Raw genomic sequence first — 22,324 nt, 5'->3', positions numbered from 1 at the left:
ATTTCCAAAGGCTTCCTTCCTCCATCCATCCTTAAGACGAAACCCACGCGCATCGTTCTTCCCGGGCGCGCATCCCTTGAAATGCCCACGCACCAGGTCAGCCCTCCTCAAGCCGGTGCTCTCCAGATGTTGTCAGACTCCAACTCCCATCAGCACCAGCCAGCATGGCCAGTACTCAGGGATGATGGGAGTTGTGGTCCAAAACATTGGGTGGGGGCGCAAGGTTGGAGAGGGCTGTGCTAAATTTAAACGGGTGCATGTCTGTTTCATGGGAATTCACCTTTTGGTTGGCGGGGGGGGGGGGAGGAATCCAAATGATTTCATCGGAAATAATATAACCCTTTCCATATTTTTGCACTTAGCAAGGCAACGTGGAAACGCAGGCAGGGTAGAAACAGCGCTCTGGAATGTATGTCTAATTTTTTTAGAGTATGGAATAAACCTCTTTTTTTAACCACTCCCCGATTATGCAGCTCAAGTGGGTGAAAGGGAAAGCCTGCATCTCTGCATGGGGTGGGAGAAATGTGTTGCATGTACACCTGTTAGTCACATCTATGAATTGGTCTGTGTTTCCCTCCCTTCTTAATTGGTTTTGTATAGTTGGAGGGAGAGGAAGGGAGGAGGAGGAGAGCACCTGTGCTGATGAGCATGTGGTGTCTAAGAGCCCTGCAGTGAAACACATCATTTTGGCACAATTGTGTCAGCGGCGGTGGGGTTTTCTATTGAAACTTTTAAAGCATCTGTAACACATTGCATGCGTAAGTACAGCTACAAAAGCATCTCTCTCTCTCTCTCATTTCCTGCTCCATTCCTGGCACAAGGGATGGGGCCCCTTGCAGCGAGAAAGCAGATGGGCTTCTGTTTCCTCCTTTGACATTATTTGATGGGAGGAGGAAAGAAAGACAATAAAATAATATTTACATGCTAATCGTTGCTGGGTGTTTTATAACTGCACAAATGGTAGCAGAAGGAGAGTGGGGGTTTGTTTTGGTTTTGGCAAACTTAGACAATTGCATTTCAAAACCTGGTATACATCTAATTGATTTATTCTCTGCAGCCCCGGAGGGTAGGACTGGGTCTAATGGGCTTAAGTTACAATATGGTGGACTTCCATTGAACATGGGGGGGGGGGATTGATGGGTAGAGCAGTTTGACCGTAGAACTGGTTACCTAGAGGCGTGCTGGGCTCTCCCACACTGGAGGCACACTGGAACATGGGAAGCTGCCTTATATTGTGTCAGACTGTTGGCCCATCCAGCTCAGTATTGTCTACACTGACTGGCAGCAGCTTTCCAGGGTTTCAGGCAGGAGTCTCCCAGGTCTGCCTGGAGACACCAGGGATTGAACTTGAGACTTTCTGTATGCAAGGCAGATGCTGTAATAAAATATTAAAAGCACTATATGCAAGGCTCCATACTTAACTCATCTTAAACGAAAGCAGGACAAGTCAATCCTCTGAATCAGCCTTCTTCAACTTAATGCCCTCAAGAAGGTGTGAGCTACAATTGCCATCAGCTGTAGCTAGTATGTCCAATGGTCATGGCTGGTAGGAGTTGTAGTCCAAAACATCTGGAAGATACCAGGTTGGGACAGATACACTGCATGCAATGATGCAGTTAAGGATAATTTTAGGCTCTGGACTTCAGATAGCACTATGTATCAATTTAAAATGTCAAAAACCAAGCCTGTTGCATTTTGGGAGTTTTCCTGCTCATTCTGTTAAGCAGGACCCTGAGCTTCTGCCCCAAAGTATTGTCTTGATGATATCATTCTGTTTATTTATTTATTTATTTATCTATCTATCTATCTATGGGGAGCCCCTTTGTTCCCAGCACAAGGGCACTACTCCTCTTCTATTTTGATTTCAACCAGGAAGAGACTGAATGTAGTGAGGGCAGAAGTCAGGTGCATTTCCTGTGCAGGATGAGAACCTGCAATTGGCAGAGGGTTGGTGTTCTCTGAGTGTGAGACAGGGTGCAAGTGTATGTCTGGGTGGGTCTTGTGTTCTTTTAGTAAAGCTGTTCATAATGTGTGAGATACCTTCTAGGGTCACTGATTGACTGGAGTACATTTTTGTCAATAGGCTCCTGTTGTTTACATCATATGCTTGGGATGGAGGAAGGTGATGGTGTGACTGTTGCAAGTACTTTTGGGTGAAACTGATTATCTTGACACATTTCAGTTGGAGTTCAGAGCTGGTTACAGGACTGAATCAGCTCTGGTCGCCCTGATGGATGGCCTTTGTTGAGAGAAAGGCAAAGTGAGTGTGACCCTATTACTCTTCCTCAGTTGCTTTTGGTGTCTTTAACCATGATACTGTTATGTACTGAAGTTCTCACCCTGGGCCAGCAGGGGGATACTGTAGATAGTTTTCACTCAGGTCCACATATGCAAATAAGGGATTGAAAGTGACGTTCGGTGATTGAATAGTTACAGAAAGTTGTTACTGTTGCTTTGTAGTTGAGCTCTATATAAGCAGGTTGGCTGAACCCTTCAGCTCAGTGCTGTTCTGGGCCTGTGAATAAACAATAGCTGTTTGAAGAATCACTGTGTCGTCTGATATGTTCACCCACAACTTAACAGATACCTTCCTGAATTGGCCATGTGAGATGAGTACTGAGGCACTGTTTCACCAGGGTCAGTTTCAGAGTTATCACTGGGTGATCACTTCTTGGCCTCCTGGCAGCTGCATTGTGGGGTGGCACAGGGTGTCATCCTGTCCCCATTAGTATTTAACATCTACATGAAACTGTTGGGAGTGGTCATTATGAAATTTGGTGTGAGATGTCACCAGTATATGGATAATCTACAGTATTTCTCTATAACATCCAAATCAGGAGAGGCCATATAATATGTTAAGATTTCATACACCATATAGGAAAATAAAGCAACACACCAGTCCCCTAAACAGTAACAAAAAGACATTAGCCATTTTCAGACAATAAACTCACACCCACTAAACAGCAGATAAACACAAACCAGTAGATAAACAAACCCCAAAAACCATTCACATCAACCCAACAGCATTCCCCCCCTTAACCTTCCCTTTCCACCCAGAAGTCCACTGCAGATCAGTGGTGGGTGGGTCCAGGGTCCTCCAGGATTTGTCTGAAACCTCCCCTCTCCTTTCAGTGGGGAGCAGTGGCAAAGCAGAGCAGCAAAGAGAATTACAATGCCATCCTAACCCTGTCTGTTCAGAAGAAAGGCCTAATTGAATCCTGTGGGCATGGATCTTCCTTGGTAACTGGGGCTAGAGTTGCACCCTTAGCGTGCTCACTTACACAGCCCACATTTCTCTCTGCCCCTATGAGGCCTTAAGACAGCAAATCCTTTGCCCACTTAGATGGGAGTAAGCCCCACTGAAGTCTCATGTCTTATGCTTGAGTAGACATGAATAGGATTGCCCTGTAAGAGAACAGAAAGCTGTGCACATTGCTCCCTCAAACAGGAGGCTTTCCAAAATGTAAGTGAATGACTGGATTTTATTTCCACTCACTGGAGCGAATGTTTAATGGATTCCTAAAATCTGGCTAGTAAACTGAGTGGGTGTGCTTTGACAACGTCATGTACCACTAAATGACATCTGCTGTGCAAACCAAAACAAACTGTTATTAAGACTCTTCTCTCCCCCCACCACACACACACCAAGTTCTTTACCTCCACCATTCTCTTTTCTTGGGAAGCATTATCCATCTGGGAAGAGGCAGCCATTATTCCAATCAGCAAAAGTAATCTGCCGGTGTTTACGAATTTGTTTGCTCCAGAGAGTGCATGTATGCATATGTCCGTGTGGGAGATCAGTAGCTGCTTTAATAGTCAGCAGTTGCTGTACTCTGAGAACATTCCCTTGAAAATTCCCACAAAGAAACCGATCAGGAGAGGGGAGAGCAAAAGCCTTGCTGCATTCACAGAACTGTTTATAAGATTGCCCAAACTTTTAGCCAGCTTCAGTAATGTAAGGCTCATTAAATAAAAGAGAACAGTTGTCCACCCAGCCCCTCTCGTTGAGCAGGGTTGTCCCAATTCACTGGCCATATCCCCTCCTGGCAGTTGCCTGCTCTGCCTTAATAAGAAACTACAACTCTGTGTTTATCATTTATGTGTCATTTAGGATCCCTGACTGGTTGCATGCCAGTAAGTTCCTTCCTCACTAATGTTGTAGTCACCTGATGGACATGGCTAGCAGCAACATCAGTGCTGGGTGTGTGACCAACAGGCAAGATCCTGATCTACTCCCCTTATATGTTCAGTGGACATATAGGTGTGTTGTGTGTATAGCCTGGTACTTGAAGACCTTTTAATGTATATGTGGGGTGTCTGTATCTTGGTAGTTTGAAATTTGCTATGCAGGCACACTTCCTCTTAGGACAGTGTGGCAAACGAAGTGTTGCCATCTTTCTCCCCTGCCAGGAGTTGTTCATTATGTCTGATTAGAAAAGCCTGTCTGTCACAGCAGATTACAATAGATCAAGTTAGGTGAACAACACTTGTGCCTTGGGCACCCTAGGCCTGGGCAGGGGCGCCTGTGGTCCTCCATATGGGCTAGAGCTACCAACCATCATCCCTGACCATGGACCTTTGCTGGAGTCCAAACACATCTGGAGGACCAAAGATGGCCACATCACTGCCATAGAGCTTACTGAGTTTGCGACTGTTTAGGTTCATTGATAGCAATTTCTTTCATTTGTAGCTGTTAGAGACTCGGGCTGGGACTGGAGGGGCCCTGGTTCAAATTCTCATTCAGCCATGAGGTTCAATGGGTGACATTGCAGCCTCTCAGCCTAATCTACCACACAGGGTTGTTGTGAGAGTGAAATTGTGGGGCAGGGGGAGTCACGCACACCGCCTTGTACCCCCTGGCCAAATAGAAACAAGATTGGTTGGTCTGGTGGTCATTCAGGCTGGGAAGAGCTTGTGAAACCAGCTTTCCTGATCTGGAAGTGGAAACAAAAATAGAAGGCAGCAGATCATTTCAAGGGCCCAGTGGCAGAGCACGCCTGCTTTGCATGCAGAAGGTCCCAGGTTTGGCCCCTGGCATCTCTGCATAGGTTGGGCAAAGGCTCCTGTCTGAAACTCTGGAGAGCCGCTGCCAGTCAACGTACACAATACTGTGCTAGATGGACCAGTAGTCAATATAGCAGCTTCTTCTCTTCGCTTTCTGGGTTGAATAATCTTCCTGTAGGCATGAACGTTGCTGTTACACACAAAGGAGCCCAATGAGATTAACTGAGTTTTCCTTGTCACGCTCTGAGTGGTGAATCTGCAAAGCCTATATTCCTCTAAGATAGGTGTTTCTGAAGTTGAGAATGGGAATAGTGTGGCATTCAACATAAGAGAGAGGGGGCTTTTAGGGTGGTTGCTCTTGTTCTGTAGAACAGCACTGAGATACAACAGGCGCCAGACAAAAATGGAGGCGTTTCTTTTCCGACAGGCTTTACCCAGCTGGATGAATAAGTCTCTGTTATGGGTGTCTGCTTTGGGTCGTTTTGAAATTTCTCTACTTCTATTTCTTTTATTGCTTTTAGCAGTTTTGTTCTGAATTTTGTGCATTGCCTTGAAACATATGCCCAGAAGGCAATAAAATAACAATAACAACAGTGATGATGATGAGTGTGAGTGTGAGTATGACTGCAAAGGTCTTGATTCACTAGAGAACCAGGGAATGACCTTGGAACAGCTATAGCACGGCTGAAGCTGGACGTTTACTGTCATCTAATAAATAAGTCCCATGAGTTCAATGGAGCTGACTCCCAGGTAAGTGTGAATAGGATTACAGTGCAATCCTATACACGCACATGATAGCCAGGGGAAAAGAGTTACAGCAGAATATTTCTGCAGCTATTTAAAAATGGGTTTAGAACTTGGTTACCACCATTAAAGGCCTCTTTAAGTGTGAATGCCAAAGTGTGAATCTTAAAGAAAGCTCTTACAAATTGTTATTCTGGTGGTGTCTTACTCTATTGAGATCCAACTGAACTTTCCCTGGGGTTAATAATAACCACTGGCAGTGTAATTCAATGCAAGCAGATATAGGTCATATTTACTGGACATGTCCTAGGGTCATAACATTTGGAAGCTAGTTCTTAATCACATAAAGGAAATGGCATGAACCCTATCGTTGAACCCTTTAACTGTATTATTTTGTTATGTCAGACCAATAATCCCAACAGATGATTAGAACATGCTATTCTTACAGCGGAAAGGAGACAATAAGCAAGAGGGGGAAGAGACATCTTGTTAATATAAAATTCTGTTATTGTGGATATGATCGAATCAAATTATGTCGGTGTTAGAGAACACAGACACACAAAAAGTTTATTGGAAGATGGAGTAACTTCATAATTAATTGGAACTTGGAGGTACAGGATTTCCTGCCACCATTTGCAGTACTGGGTGCAATCTAGAATCTTATGTAAGATTTTGATGGTGATGATGATGACTAAATAGTACAGATTCATGTTGATTTATTTGCTGACTGGTGAGAAGGACACAAAATATGATTCTTTTAAAATAATATTGAATTTGTGTTTGCTGACTACATTAAGTCTTTATTTTATCATAAATATGTAAAAGAGAGGTGCAGGACCTGTCGCCCTTCACACCCTCCAGGCTCCAACTCTCATCAGCTCCAGCCAGCATGGCCAACAGAGAGGATTGATAGTTGTAGGCATGCAACTTCTTGAGGGATGCAGATTTCCTGTCTCTGCCATCTTAAGAGGCATTCCTTCCTGTATGAGGAGGAATGCCAGGTAAGGATGGATACCTCTTATAATAAAACAAACACAAAACACAACTACATCATCTAAAACCAAACAAAGGATTTCCCCCCTTTCTCTCCTTGCTGTGGCTGAGTTGTAGTTCAGCAACAAGTAGTCCATTTAGGTTGCTCCCTGAACAAGAATGTGTCTCAGTTGCTTATTTTGGAACACTTGGTAGTCCTCAGTTCCCGGAAAGGAAATATTTTAACATGGATTTTGTGTTTAATTTCAGTATGGGTTAGCTTAAATTCTTGACACTTAGGCAGGAACAGCATATTCTGAAGGAACAGCCCTGGTGGCACGCTCACTTGACCTCCCAACAACTGAATTGTTGCTCCTTGCTGGGAAGGGAAGGGCAAGGCAGTGGTGAGGTTGGCACAGGGCAAAAGCACCAGCAGAGCCAATTCAGCCCTCCTGGCAGTACGTTTCTACCATGCCAACCTCCCTGTCACCTCCCCACTCTCTTTCCTAGTAAGCAGCGGTGACTCAGCTGTCAGGAGGTCAGGTGGGTGCCACCATCCACCATGGACTAGCCCTAATACATACAGATCTGCTTTAGTGTTTACCTCACACAGAGCTACAGTTCCCAGTAGCCTTAAGAAGCAGCAGTTCCCAGGATTCTTTGAGGGAAGACATGACAATTAAAGTGGCATGACTCTGCTTTAAATGTATGGCATGGATGTAGCCCTGGGAATGCTGGGAGTTGCACCTGGGGTCTTCTACTTACTAAACAGTGGCTGAGTCCTAGTCTTGTCTTTCCTCGCTGTCTCCTGGTTCTGAGCTTTGCAGCATTTGCAGCGCTTCCCTTGGCCTTGAAAGAAGTGGCATATGTGACTGTGAAGGGCAGAGCTTCTTAATTAAGCAGCTGCTGCTTAGCTCCCATGGTCTTAACCCATCTGGGAGCAGGGCCTTTAAGAGCCAGCTGAGAATCTTTCTACAAGGAATTCTGCCCCAGTTTTAGCACCTTCTTGATTAAATGCACGCAAGGCACTGCCCGCTCGACGCCCTTTTTCAGATCATGCCTGCTTGTACAGCTGGCGCCTGTGCAATCTGGAGCTCCAGAAACCGGAACCAGAGAGGCCAGAGGTTGAGAAAGCATTTAAGTCCTGCCCAACCAAATCCTTCATCCAGCAAGACAGAATAATCCCTCTGTAAGCTGGACGCTGCTGCAGGAAGCAACAGACACGTTTGTCCAGTCTGAAGCCCGCTCTGCTTGCTCCGCAGCTATGTGCAAGACTGAATTTGGTCTGAGGGTGCCAGGATATAAATATCTGGTGTATCTAAAGCCTAAAGAGATTTGGACCAGGGCATCTTAAGGGCTGCTTTCATTTGTTCTGCATTTGAGGCCTCTTTCCAGGGGCTGTTGCTGAATGAACATAGAAATCTGCCTTACACCGAGACAGATACCACGGATCCATTTGGCCAATCTGCACTAGGGTATGGCACTTCTGGCCTGGGGGCCAAATGCGGCTCTCCAGGCCTCTGTCTGGCCCTTGGAACTCCCTGATACAACCCTCACCAAGGCCAGTCTACCCATGAGGCAAAGGGAGGCAGCCACCTTAGGCAACAGGTGCAGCAGATCCTGATGTAGATCTTTATTTCCTCCTTGTTCCTGATGTAGATCTTCACTCACCCCTTCTTCCCTGGGAAGGAGGAGGTGCCATTTTGTGGTTTGCCTCAGGTGCCAAAATGTCTTGGGCCGGTCCTGACTCCCGCTGGCCCTACTTTCCACCCTCAATGAGTGGTTTTGCCAGACTCTGGCAAAAACAAGCAAGTTTCTCTTGCTCTGGGTGGATGATTGAGAGGGTTATATGTATATGCATAGAAAGTAGTCTACCATATCAAGTTAAAATTAACGGTAGTTCCATCCACTTTTGCTGCTGGCCACACCCATAACTCACATATGGCCCATGGAAGGTTGTCCAGCAGGGAGTGAGTCCCTCTGGCTGAAACAGGAGCTTGTCCCTGGTCTACGCTGACTGTCAGCACCTCTCCAGGGTTTTAAACAGAGATTCTTCCCCCAACTCTATCTGGAGATGCCAAGGATTGATGGAATCACCTCCCATACACTGTATTATTCTAGGCGTCCAGCCAAGACTTGTCTCTTTCAGAAATCTTTTAGCAAATGTGATCCGGTTTTTATGGGGTCCAATTAGCTCCTGACTTTCATGCTGCCTGGCTGCCTATTTATTGTTCTGTTTTGTTCCACTTTCCCATGGGGGAGTGGAGTTGTTGCTCTGTCCTCTTGCCGCTTTTATGTACCGTATTTACCAAAGTGTACTGCCTATTTTCCCATTTTTGGATTTTATTCATTGTGTTCTTGGTTTCATCTTGAATTCATTTATTTACAATATTTCTAGCCCACCTTAATGAGCGGTGCCCGTTTTCACCTGGTTTTAATTTTTTGTTTTTAAGCAATTTTTATTATTTTCATTAAACATTGCAAAAAAAAATAATCTAGACGAAACCACGCAAAGGTTTTTTTCCCCTGTTACAAACCTGTCCCAAGCAAAGTACAGTACAGAAGCAGGGAAAGTATCTGCCAAAGCCAATAATTCCATCTTCCCATTGCCCCAAAGTCACAGCCTGTGCAGTCAAGGTCATTTGAGGTTAGTTTCTGATTGCCTTGCATTGAACTTGTGTCAAGGATGACTTGCACACTGTGGAATCTGCACAAGTCTAGCAAGTTGGCAGGAGAGGTACCAACATTTTGCCAGGCATAACTCCTTTCCTATTACACTAATTAGAATGTGGTCTGAGTCATATAACTGATTTTAGCTTGGACTGGCGGATTTGTCTCTTTGCTGTTTCTTTTCTCCTCCAATTCGTGAGCAGCCAAGTAGTTTAAGGCTGCAATCCAATATATATAAGCCCTACCAAAAAGCAATGGGGCTTACTTCTGAATTGTTATGTATAGGACTGCCCCGTAACAGGATGAAATTGCCTCCAGATGTTGTTGGACTCCAATTTCTATCAGCGCTAGCCAGCATGGTGATGATGGAGGCAATCTGGAGGGCACCAGGTTGCCAAAGACAGGTCAGGGTAGTTATACAGACCTCGTCCTCTTCCCTTAGGTACATCAACCATGATTTCAAAATTGATGCTGTTGCATAATGACAAGAAGTGTTCCATAACCTCATCCCCCGTGCCCCTTGTTGTTGTTGTTGTTTAGTCGTTTAGTCATGTCTGACTCTTCAAGACCCCATGGACCAGAGCACTCCAGGCACTCCTGTCTTCCACTGCCTCCCGCAGCTTGGTCAGGCTCATGTTTGTAGCTTCAAGAACACTGTCCAACCATCTCGTCCTCTGTCGTCCCCTTCTCCTTGTGCCCTCCATCTTTCCCAACATCAGGGTCTTTTCCAGGGAGCCTCCTTTCTCATGAGGTAGCCAAAGTATTGGAGCCTCAACTTCACGATCTGTCCTTCCAGTGACCACTCAGGGCTGATTTCCTTAAGAATGGATACATTTGATCTTCTTGCAGTCCATGGGACTCTCAAGAGTCTCCTCCAGCACCATAATTCAAAAGCATCAATTCTTCGGCGATCAGCCTTCTTGATGGTCCAGCTCTCACTTCCATACATCACTACTGGGAAAACCATGGCTTTAACTATATGAACCTTTGTTGGCAAGGTGATGTCTCTGCTTTTTAAGACGCTGTCTAGGTTTACCATCGCCTTTCTCCCAAGGAGCAGGCGTCTTTTAATTTCGTGACTGCTGTCACCATCTGCAGTGATCATGGAGCCCAAAAAAGTAAAATCTCTCACTGCCTCCATTTCTTCCCCTTCTACTTGCCAGGAGGTGATGGGCCCAGTGGCCATGATCTTCGTTTTTTTGATGTTGAGCTTCAGACCATATTTTGCGCTCTCCTCTTTCACCCTCATTAAAAGGTTCTTTAATTCCTCCTCACTTTCTGCCATCAAGGTTGTGTCATCTGCATAACTGAGGTTGTTGATATTTCTTCCGGCGATCTTAATTCCGGCTTGGGATTCATCCAGTCCAGCCTTTCGCATGATGAATTCTGCATATAAGTTAAATAACCAGGGAGACAATATACAGCCTTGCCATACTCCTTTCCCAATTTGAACCAATCAGTTGTTCCATATCCAGTTCTAACTGTAGCTTCTTGTCCCACATAGAGATTTCTCAAAAGACAGATGAGGTGATCAGGCACTCCCATTTCTTTAAGAACTTGCCATTTCTTTAAGAACCATGCCCCTTACCCTACCCTATAAGGGAAGATAATAACTCAATAAAATTCAAAACAGTAACAATTATTTGCATGTATATTCAAAATCCAATTAAAACTAGTTCAGTTAACTCAACAAAATTGATGAAATTGGTCCAATTTGATACTTACTGATGTGCCAAACTTAGCTGCTTTTAAGGTGGCAAACGGCAGCAGGCTTTTTAATGTTTGATTTGTCGTTCTTATTGCCGTTCCTCTATCTTATATTGTGGCTTTTAGATGCTGCAGTTTTTGTTTCTTTATATTGTTAATTGGGGGGGGGGGTTTAATCCCTTGCTGGCTTTGATGTTTTTAAATAACCATTTTAAAAATTGCAAATTGGATTTTACCGTTTTCATAACGTATGCAGCCTCAGCTATATTGGTGAAAAGAGTGGGGGGAACCTTTAGTCCTCCAGAAGTTGCTGAGCTGCAACTCTCATCAGCCCCAGCAAGCATGGTCAAGGGTGATGGGCATTGTAGTCCTGCAACCTCTGCAAGACCAAAGGTTTCCCACACCTGCTTTAAATAATTACGTAGATATTTGGCTTAGGATTCAGCTTCCTGAGAGCCTCAGCTTAAGAACAATTGTGCAGATTTGGCTGTCTCTTAAATTATTAACATTTGAGAAGGGATGTGGTTGTTTGTTTGTTTAAATGTTGTTAAAAGATTTATAAGCCACTTTTCAGACTGAAATCATATGGGGGCCCCAGGAGGGTATCACATGAGTTGTAAGAACAACCACATCTTTCTCTCTCCAAGGAAACAGAGATGGATCTACCCTCAAAAGGGAGATCCAACATTGGTTGCCCCCATTGAAAGGCTGCAGAAAAGTCCACAACTGGCTTCTCTCCAATGTCAGAGGAAGCATTCTAGGAGTGATTAAGGGGTGTGCCACGAGGCGCTGTGAATCTACATATTCTCCTAGTAGGCCCCCAACATGCTCCCAGTTTCCAGTGGGAGAGAAATAAATTACTCCAGCTCCAGAGCTGGTGTAGCTTGTCTGTTTGGGGGGATGTGTTGAAGCCCTGATGGGCCCCAACATTCCCTCAGAATTTAGGGTTTGTAAACAAACTGGGGCAAGCATCCCCTCTCCTCCTCTTTTGCATGAAGGAGACAGAAAAAATGGCTTCTGATTTTTAAACTAATCAGTTTCCCATAATTTCTGAGCTTGTTGGAACTGTTGTTTATTTAACCCAGGGGTAGCCAAGGTGGAGTCCTTCTGGTGTTGTTGGACTTCCAACTCCCATCAGCCCCAGACAGTATGGCCAATAGTAAAGGATGATGGGAACTGTAATCCAGCAACAACTGGAGGGCACTAGGATGGAGGAAGCTGGTCTAAATGGTGTGTTTACCCTATAGAGCCTGGTGTGCTGGCTCAGATTCTAACACCAGAAAGATTCTGGCAAAATATACCTCAAAATACAACCCTCCTCTAGCATCCTCATACCCCAACATAACATCTGAACCAGTCCAGAATGAATCAACTGTGGCTTGCCTTTGAGCAGCTGAATCCTTCATGGGAAATGACTTGTTGAGAAAGCTCTGCAGCCCTCCAGAGTGCCATGTCCTTCACAGAGAACACTTTTATGATCCTTCCTGCACTCGTAGTCTGTATGGATTCCTAGAGGGATTAAGAGCATATTCCAGTTCCATATTGAACTGTGGTGTTGTTCTGCTCAGAGGTGTCTTAAACATCAGTCAAGGACTCAGCCTAGAAATATATATTGCTTGCTGAGGCTCAACAATGACTCCAAAATGGTTATTATTTCTTATTAAATGGGAGGTGAGTGATTTCTCCTGGATGATTTGCTGTTTTGAACAGAAAGGCAAAAAAGGGGGGGCAGAGGGTTCAGAGAATCATTTTTAGGATTTTATGCTGGTGCCCAGCTGCCTCACCATGACTAATACGGTCTTCGTTGAAGCATGGAAAATGTTCTCAGATTTTCACACAGCAGATGTATCATTGCTGGGTCTCCTTCTTCCTTCAGATCCCTCTTCAAAACCTACCATTTCTGTAGCCTTTGGCTTTACCTGTGTTGTCCTCATCCGCAGCTGAGATGAACCGTAAGTACATAGAAATTTTCTCTGCTTATATTCATCCCTCATTATCCTCAGCTTTCCTAGTCTTCTATTCCCATTTTTGCTTGTCACCCAGTATTTCCTTTCCTTTGTTGTTTCTCCTATTGATTGAAGTGTGTAAGACTGTCATAGTGTCCTGACCCATAGCAGTAGCCATCACTGGGGAAAAGTGGTGGTACAAAAGAGGCGGGACTGGCCAAGTCATCTTTGTGCCTGGATGAGGTCAGGATTCTGAAGGGTGCTGAGTTGGGAAACAGAAGCAAGATTTTCAGGACCCTGGACAGTGATCCTACAGTGAAGAACAAGAGGAGCAAGTTGCCTCAGCAATGGCCTGCAGCACCTTCCACAGCTTTACAGTCTCCCCTGGAGGATCAAGACTGAAGCCACACATTCTGAGAGCACCAACTGACCAGTGCTCTAGTTGGCAGGGCTTGAGGCTGCCATGATATAGTCCTTGGAAGCTGTTCAGAACTTTCTTCATCTTCAGAGGAGTTGGTAGTTCCTTGGCAAAGGTTAATCATCACAGATCAGGGAGCCATGTGCAGAATCTGTTGCTGACAGGTTTACTGGAAATGAGTTAGGTTCATCTTCTCCTTGGAGCTACTATCGCTCGGGGACCCTTGAGTCATCTGGGGCAATTGCACCTGTGGTACCACAATGCATCCTACAGAATGTCAGAGAGCTGTAACCTAAAAACGTGCATTTTCCACTGTTGCCCCTGTACTATGGACCACCCTTCCATCATTTGCTTCTGATGTATTGTAAAGACTTGACTTTTTGCTCAGGCCTTCCTTGACCCTTAAGGTTGGACCCTGTTGTTGTTATTTACTTGCTTGGATGCCCTGCATTCCTGTTCTTATATGGTTTTTGTACTATAATTTTACTGGTTTTATTTTATCTTCCTTTGTATTTCAGATTGTTTTAAATGTTATACACCCCTTAGAGGTTTTAAAATATTAAGTGGTGCTTTAAAATTATTAAATAAATAACTGCATTTTGCCAGACCTTTTTAGTTGTTAAATTTGTGTTGATAAAGCTGACCAGTTAATCAACTCAACACTGTGATTCTAGTTGGTCCCCAGGCATAGGCAGCTAATTTAGAACTTTCTGATATTCTGCACCTGTTGTGAATTGATTCAGGAGGACGTATGTTTCTGGGTCACTTCCTGCTTGCCTCCTTTGAGGTTGCCTCAGCTTCCTCTGCCATCAGATTCTAAACAAGTCACTCTTTGTGCCTTCTGTTCCCTTAAATATCATACCATTCCCCAGAGCCCTCCTCTAACACTTCCAATTAGTACAACAGAGACCTGTTTTGATAGCTTTGGTGCAATTTTATTTTCAAACACAGCTTCCATGTACTGTGAAGCCAAAGAGCATTTTATAATAAGGAGAAGGTGGGGGTGGGAAGGAAAGCGGCTGCAACAACAAGAAGGTGAGGATTTTTTCATATGGCTTTGGAAACTAATCGGGTTATTGCACAGACGAGACATGAAGCAGGCAAATCTTGAATATGATACGATTTATATCAGCAATAAGATTGCATACTGAGACGAGAAAGGGCCTTGTGAATCCATAAAAATGGAATATTCCTATTCAGGGTTATAGCTAGCTCTGTTCTTTTCCAGGAAACTCGATTCCACGCCCCCCTATCCAGTTTTCCATCTTTTGCTCCAACAGCAACTCAGTATTCAGTGTCTACTGAACATGCCCAGTCATCATTGGGTATTAGATTTTTTTTACCAAATAAGATTTTTGAGATTTCTGCAAAACATGAGGTTCCCCCAAGTTTGCTGATATCTCCCTCTTGCATGGATGGCACTATTTTACCTACATAAGGATCCATACTCATCCCTAAACTTTGCAAATAAAGGGAATTGTTGTAATCTGCACTTCTCTGAGCAGTAGGAAGTTCTAAAGATTCAGAGGGTCACTTTCCTAGTGGAGAGATGCGTACTAGAAACCTGAATTGCTTTTGTAATAACTAGCTGCTGCTTTGTGGAGAAGGGAGAAGGATGCTTTTTCAGGACTAGCTGTGTGTTCTCAAAAACACGTGTTTTTCTGTGTTTCTGCCTGCTGCTCTGCTGATCAGCCTGTGTTGTTAGGAACCGACAGTTTGAGCAGGTGGGAAGCAAGCAGACGTTGTGGTCGTCTAAAGCAGCACCAGTCTTTCCAAAACAACCTTCATAGCACCTCAGTACTGTTTCTTGCCAGCTAGCAATAAAGTTCAAACTCTCCCCACCAAAAAATAAATAAAACCTATTGCAGACTGGAATATCGTTTTTCACTTTGGGGCCATTGTAATATTTGTGGACGTTAAGTATTTGTGGCTACTCAAATAGTTGTAGGTTAGTTAGTAAGTTTGTGGGCAGCTATTTGTAAGACAGTCTTGTCTTGGGGGTTTTTAATATTCCTGTAAAGAGTGCTAGATTGGGGTATATATGTTTTGTGACTTAGAGGAGGCTGAGTCGACACTGCCCTTGTTGGGGAAATGTCCTTGTTTCCAAGATTCTGACTTTTAGATACCTGCTACTAATGACTTGGCTGCGCAGAGAATGTTTATCCGCCAAGTGCTAAAAGCACAGAAGCCAAACTGATCTCATTATGGGTCTCCATGCAAAGCTGGGCCTCCAGGTTTCTGCAAGCCTGTGGCTGCCTATGCCATACAAAACCAGCGTGTGGTCAGAGGCAGTGATATTTGGGGAATGCATTGGGGGTACTGACATCTTCTGCTGGAGCAGCTGTATGGAGAATTGCAAATCACAAACAATTACGCCTAACTGCATGGGCTTTGGGCTATGAAAGCTGACACAAAGGCCTTGAATTAAATAGACTGGAAGAGAAACAAAAACCTGATTTAGGCAGCCTGCCTTTTGCAAGGCTGGCTGAAGGCTAGGCTACCAGTCTCCTAATCCTTGATTGCAAAGAGCAGTTGGTTTGTGGTCAGCCTCTCATTTATTTTCACTTTCAAATTATTCCATTACATCATTGCATGGTGCCAAAGTATTAAGAGAGGAAGGTGGCCTGAGCCCAGGGGGTGGCAAGGATGCCGGTATTTATTTGATTTATGCATATACCACCAACTCATATAATCCCACTCTACCTAAGGTATTTTTCTTTAAGTTCATTGAGTCTGTTCTGAGTAGGACTAGGACTGGATACATTCCAAAATATTGGGATATCAAAATGAATTCCCACCCAAGCCCACCCTTGAAAAACTGGCAGGTGCCAAGGGCCCCCTGTGCCCTCTGCCTTCCAACTGCCAGTGAATGTTGGCAGCAGAAAACAGGGCCCAGCTGTGAATGCTGAGCCAGCCAAGACAGAGATGTGATTTCTCTGTCTGCCTGGGGCTTAAAGAGGCAGGGAGACAATTTCAGAGACTGGTTGCTCCCCACACCCTTCCCCAAGAATATTTCATGGCAGGGATGAAGTCCCTGTGGCCCTGCAGAGGTTTTGATTGCACTGTGACCTCCCATCACCCCTGACTAAAGATGGTGGTGGTTGGCATTCACATTTTAATGTAAACATACCTTTCTCGTACTTCCTAAAAAAAAAGTCCAAATTTGGAAAGGTAGCTGAGATTCATTTCACACATTATCCTTCCAAATTTGCACTTTTTTGAATTTCACAATGCCCAAGCTTAGAGACACAATTCAAATTAGCAGAGGTTTGCTTGAGTCCTGCACTGTTTTCCCACTGACTGATAAAAGGAAAGGCAAAGCCTGGTTTTTGCTCCTGAGTTGTGTGGAAAGACAGCAAGACAAAACTCTCATCCAAGCAATGAGTCTTCAATGAGTCTTGCAAAGATCTGAGCCCTTGTTAATGTACATATTTCACTGCTTGATCAACCTGCCCCTGCCCCCTTTTTTTCTTCCTCTCTTTTCCCCCCAGATGAAAAGAGCATCCAGCCTTGCAGAAAGGAGGAACTTCAGTGCCTGCTGAACTGCCTGCGTTGCCACTTCAAGAAGAACTGTGGCAAAGACTATGGGTCCATCAAGATCACCTGTTCAAGTGAGTAATCCTTCAGGATATTCTTCAGCGGGATCAGTTATATTCATACTGACCAGGCCAGAGACCTTCGATGGGTCTGAGTGGTTTGGTTGGTACCTCTATAGATTATTATTATTATTATTATTATTATTATTATTATTATTATTCCCTGCCCATCTGGCTGGGTTCCCACAGCCACTCTGGGTGGCTTACAGCATATATAAAAACACAGTAAAACATCAGACATTATTGCCATCATGTAGGTATGCATGTCTACGGTGGTTGGACTTCCCTTTGAACACTGTGAAAGAGTTAGGAAGATCATGAGATCATGGCACAGCCCGCCTTGGATCATACAGCTTCAAAATGCTAGGATTGCGTGTCAATAATATCCTCCACTAGGAAAGTTAGCACATTAGAAAGAACTCTTTCTAGGCTACCCTAACCTTCTCCATAATCTGTTAACTGCAGCTGCCCCTGAGCAGGGAGTTCTTGAGAAAGGGAAGCATTTAATTATGTGACCTCACTACTTTCATCATTCTGAAGCCATGCACCCAAATATGGCTGTACTGTGTGATTCTTCTGAAGTTGTAGATCATCTCCCCCCCCCCCAAAAAAAAGGCAGTTAAACAGCGGAGTTGATCCAGTAAGGGGGGAATCCAACATGAAATTTCAAGTTAACCAGCTGTGGGCATGATGAAGCACATTGTTCATGTGTTTCTGAGCACAATTCAAAGTGTTGGTTCTAACCTTTAAAGCGCTAAATGGCCTTGGCCCAGTATTTCCAAAGGAGTGTTTCCACCCTCATCATACAGCCCAGACACTGAGGTCCTCCTCTGAGGGTCTTCTGCTGGTTCCCTCACTGCGAGAAGCAAAGTTGCGGGGAACCAGGCAGAGGGCCTTCTCGGTAGTGGCACCCTCCCTGTGGAACACCCTCCCTTCAGATGTGAAGGAGGTAAAGAATTACCTAACTTTTAGAAGACATCTGAAGGCAGCCCTACACTTTTGCTTGGATGGGATGTTTTAATCTATTTTTTAGCAAATATAATTATCTTTTAGATTTTTCTTTTTACGCATCTATGTATCGGTTTGTTTTTTGCTTGAAATATCCCTATCATTGACAGGAAGACAGAGTTCAGTATGGAGTGTGCATGGCTTCAGAAAGACAGCAGATGTCAGCTGAATCCTCCATGTGCTACTCACAAGTAAACTCTTTACTGCATAATGAGTCAGGCACTTTTATAATAGGATCAATTAATGGTATCTGCAACCAGCTGGCAATTTTAGAGAGCACAGCATTTACTGACTGGGATTCTGTTCACATTCGTAAAAGCACATTGCATGCCAATTCCTTCCCCATTGTATTACTCCTCCCCACTCCATCCTTCCTAATTCTAACATTTGTTCTGTGCACTTAAGAAAAGAGCATACTTAAGGGCGAAACTGCATGAGATGTTTAATGTGTCTCTGCAATTAACATGCACCCAGGATGGGGATGTAATGTAAATTGCTTCAAATGGAAGGCAGCTGATAATTATCAGGATCTCTATGGGGGAGGGGCAATGCAATCTTTTCCAGCAGCCAGTTTAAGGAAATCCCTCATCTGATCCTGATATTTGCATTGGGAGGAAGTCCTTCATTGGCCATTTCTGGAACTAACAATGCCAACTAACAATGTGGGCTTTCAGGAAGAGATTTCCTGGTTATGTGGGTCTAACCTTTCAGGAGTTATGTCAGCAAGTCTTAGACCCAAAGGTTTCCTCGATAGGTGGATGGCCAAACTCTGCCCACATATTCTAACACTTAGTCCAGTGTTTCCCAACCGGTGTTCCGCGGCACACTAGTGTGCCACCAGACGTTGCCTGGTGTGCCGCGAGATGTTGCCTGGAGGGAAGCGGGTGAGTCGGCGGCGAGAGGCGGGGCGGCGGCGGCGAGGAGAGGCCGCGCCTCCTGCTGCTGCCTGGCGCTCCTCCTCGCAGCCAGCAGCGCTGCCTGGGCGCCTCCGCGCGACTCTGCCTTGCTGGGTTTGGTCTCCCAGCAGAGACGGGTCACACGCACCACTCCCTCCCTCCCTCAGCCTGCGCGGAGGGAGAGCCAGAGAGAGGCATCGCTCCTGCGCGGCGGGAGAGGGAGCTTGGCGCGTCCGCGGCTTTTATAGGGCGCCCGGCGCGCACCAGCTCGATAACGGGCACCGGCGCGGCGGGGGGCGGCTGGCCTGTCTCCTTGGCAACCCCATTGAGCAGCGCCGGCTCCCCCGGGAGGGCCATCCCCCCGCGCCGCCGATCGCCAACACCGCCGACGCTGTGGCTGCCCGAGCCGAAGCCCGAGCCCGTCAGTCAGTCAGTCAGTCAGTCAGGAAGGAGAAATGGGGAGGGAGATGAGGGAGGAAAATTGCACGCAGGGTGAAGAAAGGAGAAGGGTGAACGAGACGAGCTTCCAACCCAAAAAAGGGCTGGAAGACTGGGAGGATGAAGGATCGGGAAAGAAAGTGACGCCTTCCCTGCCCGCGACGTCGCCCGCTTGTCATTGGCAGCGCAGCGGGCGCCCAGAGGGGCTGGGCACCGGCGCAGGGCCGCTCCGCAGCCGCGGAGGACAGCTGCGCAGCTAGCAAGGTGCGCCGCGTAGAGCGCGGCCCTTGTGTGGCCCGGTGGCCAGGCAAGCTCGGGCGGGGACCCCCATGCGAATCTAAGACGGGAGAGCAAAGAGGGCAGAGCAAAGGGGGTCCCTTCCCCAACCTCCGGCTCTGAGACTTCCCTGCACCCCAGAAAAGTTTTCAAATACAAAGTTAGAAACATGCACTGAAGAAAAAAGTAAAAGAACAAGAAAAAGAAAAAAAGAAAAAGAAGAAAAGAAAACCAACCATTCAACACATTTTTTATATAACTAACTGGACTTCCTCGCATCTCCCTTACCCTGCATTCTTTATAATAAAGATATCAGCAAATTATTACCTTGTTTCGTACCTTATTTTGTACTTTTCAAATACTATACCTCTAAATTTAACATACTTTTCATCAGTTACTTATATCTTAAATTAAACATAGTATTACCTTAGATTTTGACCTTTTCTTACTTAAAATATAATTTCCTGTTTCCCAAATCTAATTGCTGAAGCTATAGTTTCCGAATCGTGTAAATTTTTAACATTCATACAACTTATATTGCTTTTGGAAATAGTCCTTAAATTTTTTCCAGTCCTCTTCCGTTGTTTCTTCTCCCAAATCTCGGATTCTGCCAGTCATTTCAGCCAGTTCCATGTAGTCCATCAATTGCGTCTGCCACTCTTCCAGTGTGGGCAAATCTTGTGTCTTCCAATATTTTGCGATAAGTATTCTTGCTGCTGTAGTTGCATACATAAAGAAAGTTCTATCCTTCTTTAACACTTTCTGGCCAACAATGCCCAAGAGGAAGGCCTCTGGTTTCTTGGGAAAGGTATACTTAAATACCTTTTTTAACTCATTATAGATCATTTCCCAGAAGGCCTTCACTTTTGGACAAGTCCACCAGAGGTGAAAGAATGTCCCTTCAGCCTCCTTACATTTCCAACATTTATTATCAGACAGGTGATATATTTTTGCAAGCTTGACTGGGGTCATGTACCACCTATAAATCATTTTCATAATATTTTCCTTCAAGGCATTACATGCCGTGAATTTCATTCTGGTGGTCCATAACCTTTCCCAGTCCTCAAACATGATGTTATACCCAATATCCTGAGCCCATTTTATCATGGCTGATTTGACTGTCTCATCCTGAGTGATTTTCTCTTCAACCTGCCCTCCATCCTCTTGCGAAAAACTCTTTGCCTGCCCTGCCCGTATCTCGTTTTTGCTTTTTAATTCCACACACGCACCCTTCGGACTTCGTGGCAATCGGGCGCGCGGGTGCGTTTCCTAAGAGAGTGAGGACCCCCGCCTCCTCCCCACCTGCTCCCTCGCCAGCCAGCCAGCCGCGCGCCCTAGCCGGAGAGCCCCGGCTGTCCCCGTCGCGCAATCGGCTGGATCTCCCTTCAGCAGGCCGTGCTCACAACTCGGCCCAGGGACCCCCAGCAGCGGATCTCCGGCCCAGCTGAAGAATCCAGCAACAAGCCCCCCCCTCCCCAATCGCTCCGCCGAAATATGCTCCAAAACCCCCCAGATAGGCCGCCGGCTGCCAAGTCTCGTGGCGCCCTGAGCGAGGGTCTCTCCCCAACACCGCCACCTTGAACTGCGTTCTCCCGGCTACCCGAGCGAACCAGCGGCAGGACCCCGGTATGGGCCCCCCCAATATTTTTTATAAGTCGGCGCCCCTGATAACTATAACTCGTGGTTCTGATGTCCCAACGCTCCCACGGGGCACATTTCATTCAGGCGGAGGAGGGGGTCGTTGGCTAACGGCCAACAGGCAGAAAGGACTGTCCAACAATGCGATTATCCACACACACACATCTGATCCATGGATTAACATCAAAATCCTTGCATTAAAGCTCACTCCTAAGGAACCAGTGGGTCATTAGGCTTTCAGATGCACTTTGAACAAAGAGATGTTCAAAGGGAAAGCTGCTTTTAATAACGCTGCTTTTGCAGGTACTATTGGTCTGGGTCTCATCCAGCATCTTTTCAGTACACCCAGTTAGGATTCAGCAGTCCAGTTGTACACTCTTGGGTATTCAGCATTAGCTTAAGGCGTGCAATAATCACATGCCCACTTTTGCAGCATCTTCATAGCATCCCAAGTCACTCTTGGAATGCTCTCTTTATCATACCCTGCAAGTGTTTACTTGTGTAACACATCCTACCATATCTTGCAGAGAAGCACTTCAGAGAGGGCCAAAACCCCCCACACTTGGTGCCATTTTCATCTACACATGCAGCAGAGTAAGTTGACCCAGAATAGTACCAATTCAGATGGCAGATGGGAGAATGACAGTGCTGAATGCTTTCCCATGTAGAACAGTCCCTGCAAATAAAAACTTAGCATATTTGGAAGAGGGATGCTAGCCTAACCATTACCTTCTATGCTGTTACTATTTTTTTTTTTTTTACATAAGTAAAAAGTGACCTTTCCCCATCTGGCATGGTGGTGTGCCTCGAGATTTTTTTCATGAAACAAGTGTGCCTTTGCCCAAAAAAGGTTGGAAAACACTGACTTAGTCAAGTCCCATTCTATCTGCCTCACTTCCTTGTGTTAGAACCAGCCTACAGGTTCAGGGAAAGCATAATGCAGTTCTGGAACTATAATGCTTTCAGAAGTTAGGAATGACATGTTTAAATAATGGCCTGTTTTCATTTACC

General features: G+C 45.3%; 1 protein-coding gene and 1 long non-coding RNA gene across 2 annotated transcripts in view; both read left to right on the top strand.

Annotated features, from left to right (window-relative positions):
* LOC309375068 overlaps window positions 1–22,324 on the top strand; it is a 605,268-nt gene that overhangs the window by 503,011 nt on the left and 79,933 nt on the right. The gene's annotated exons all lie outside the window — the stretch shown is intronic.
* The window catches only part of BEAN1 (brain expressed associated with NEDD4 1), a 45,615-nt gene that overhangs the window by 290 nt on the left and 23,001 nt on the right, over window positions 1–22,324 (top strand). The window contains exons 2-3 of the mRNA XM_081920429.1: window positions 12,974–13,049; window positions 16,953–17,072. Of these exons, the coding sequence (XP_081776555.1) occupies window positions 13,043–13,049; window positions 16,953–17,072 (127 nt within the window). The 5' untranslated portion in view covers window positions 12,974–13,042. The remainder of the gene's footprint in view (window positions 1–12,973; window positions 13,050–16,952; window positions 17,073–22,324) is intronic.

This window comes from Podarcis melisellensis (assembly GCF_964234715.1).
Source record: "Podarcis melisellensis genome assembly, chromosome: 8".
Classification (NCBI taxonomy): Eukaryota; Metazoa; Chordata; class Lepidosauria; order Squamata; family Lacertidae; genus Podarcis; species Podarcis melisellensis.
The sequence above is the reverse complement of the archived record's forward strand: the minus strand, read 5'-3'. Positions and strand labels throughout refer to the sequence as shown.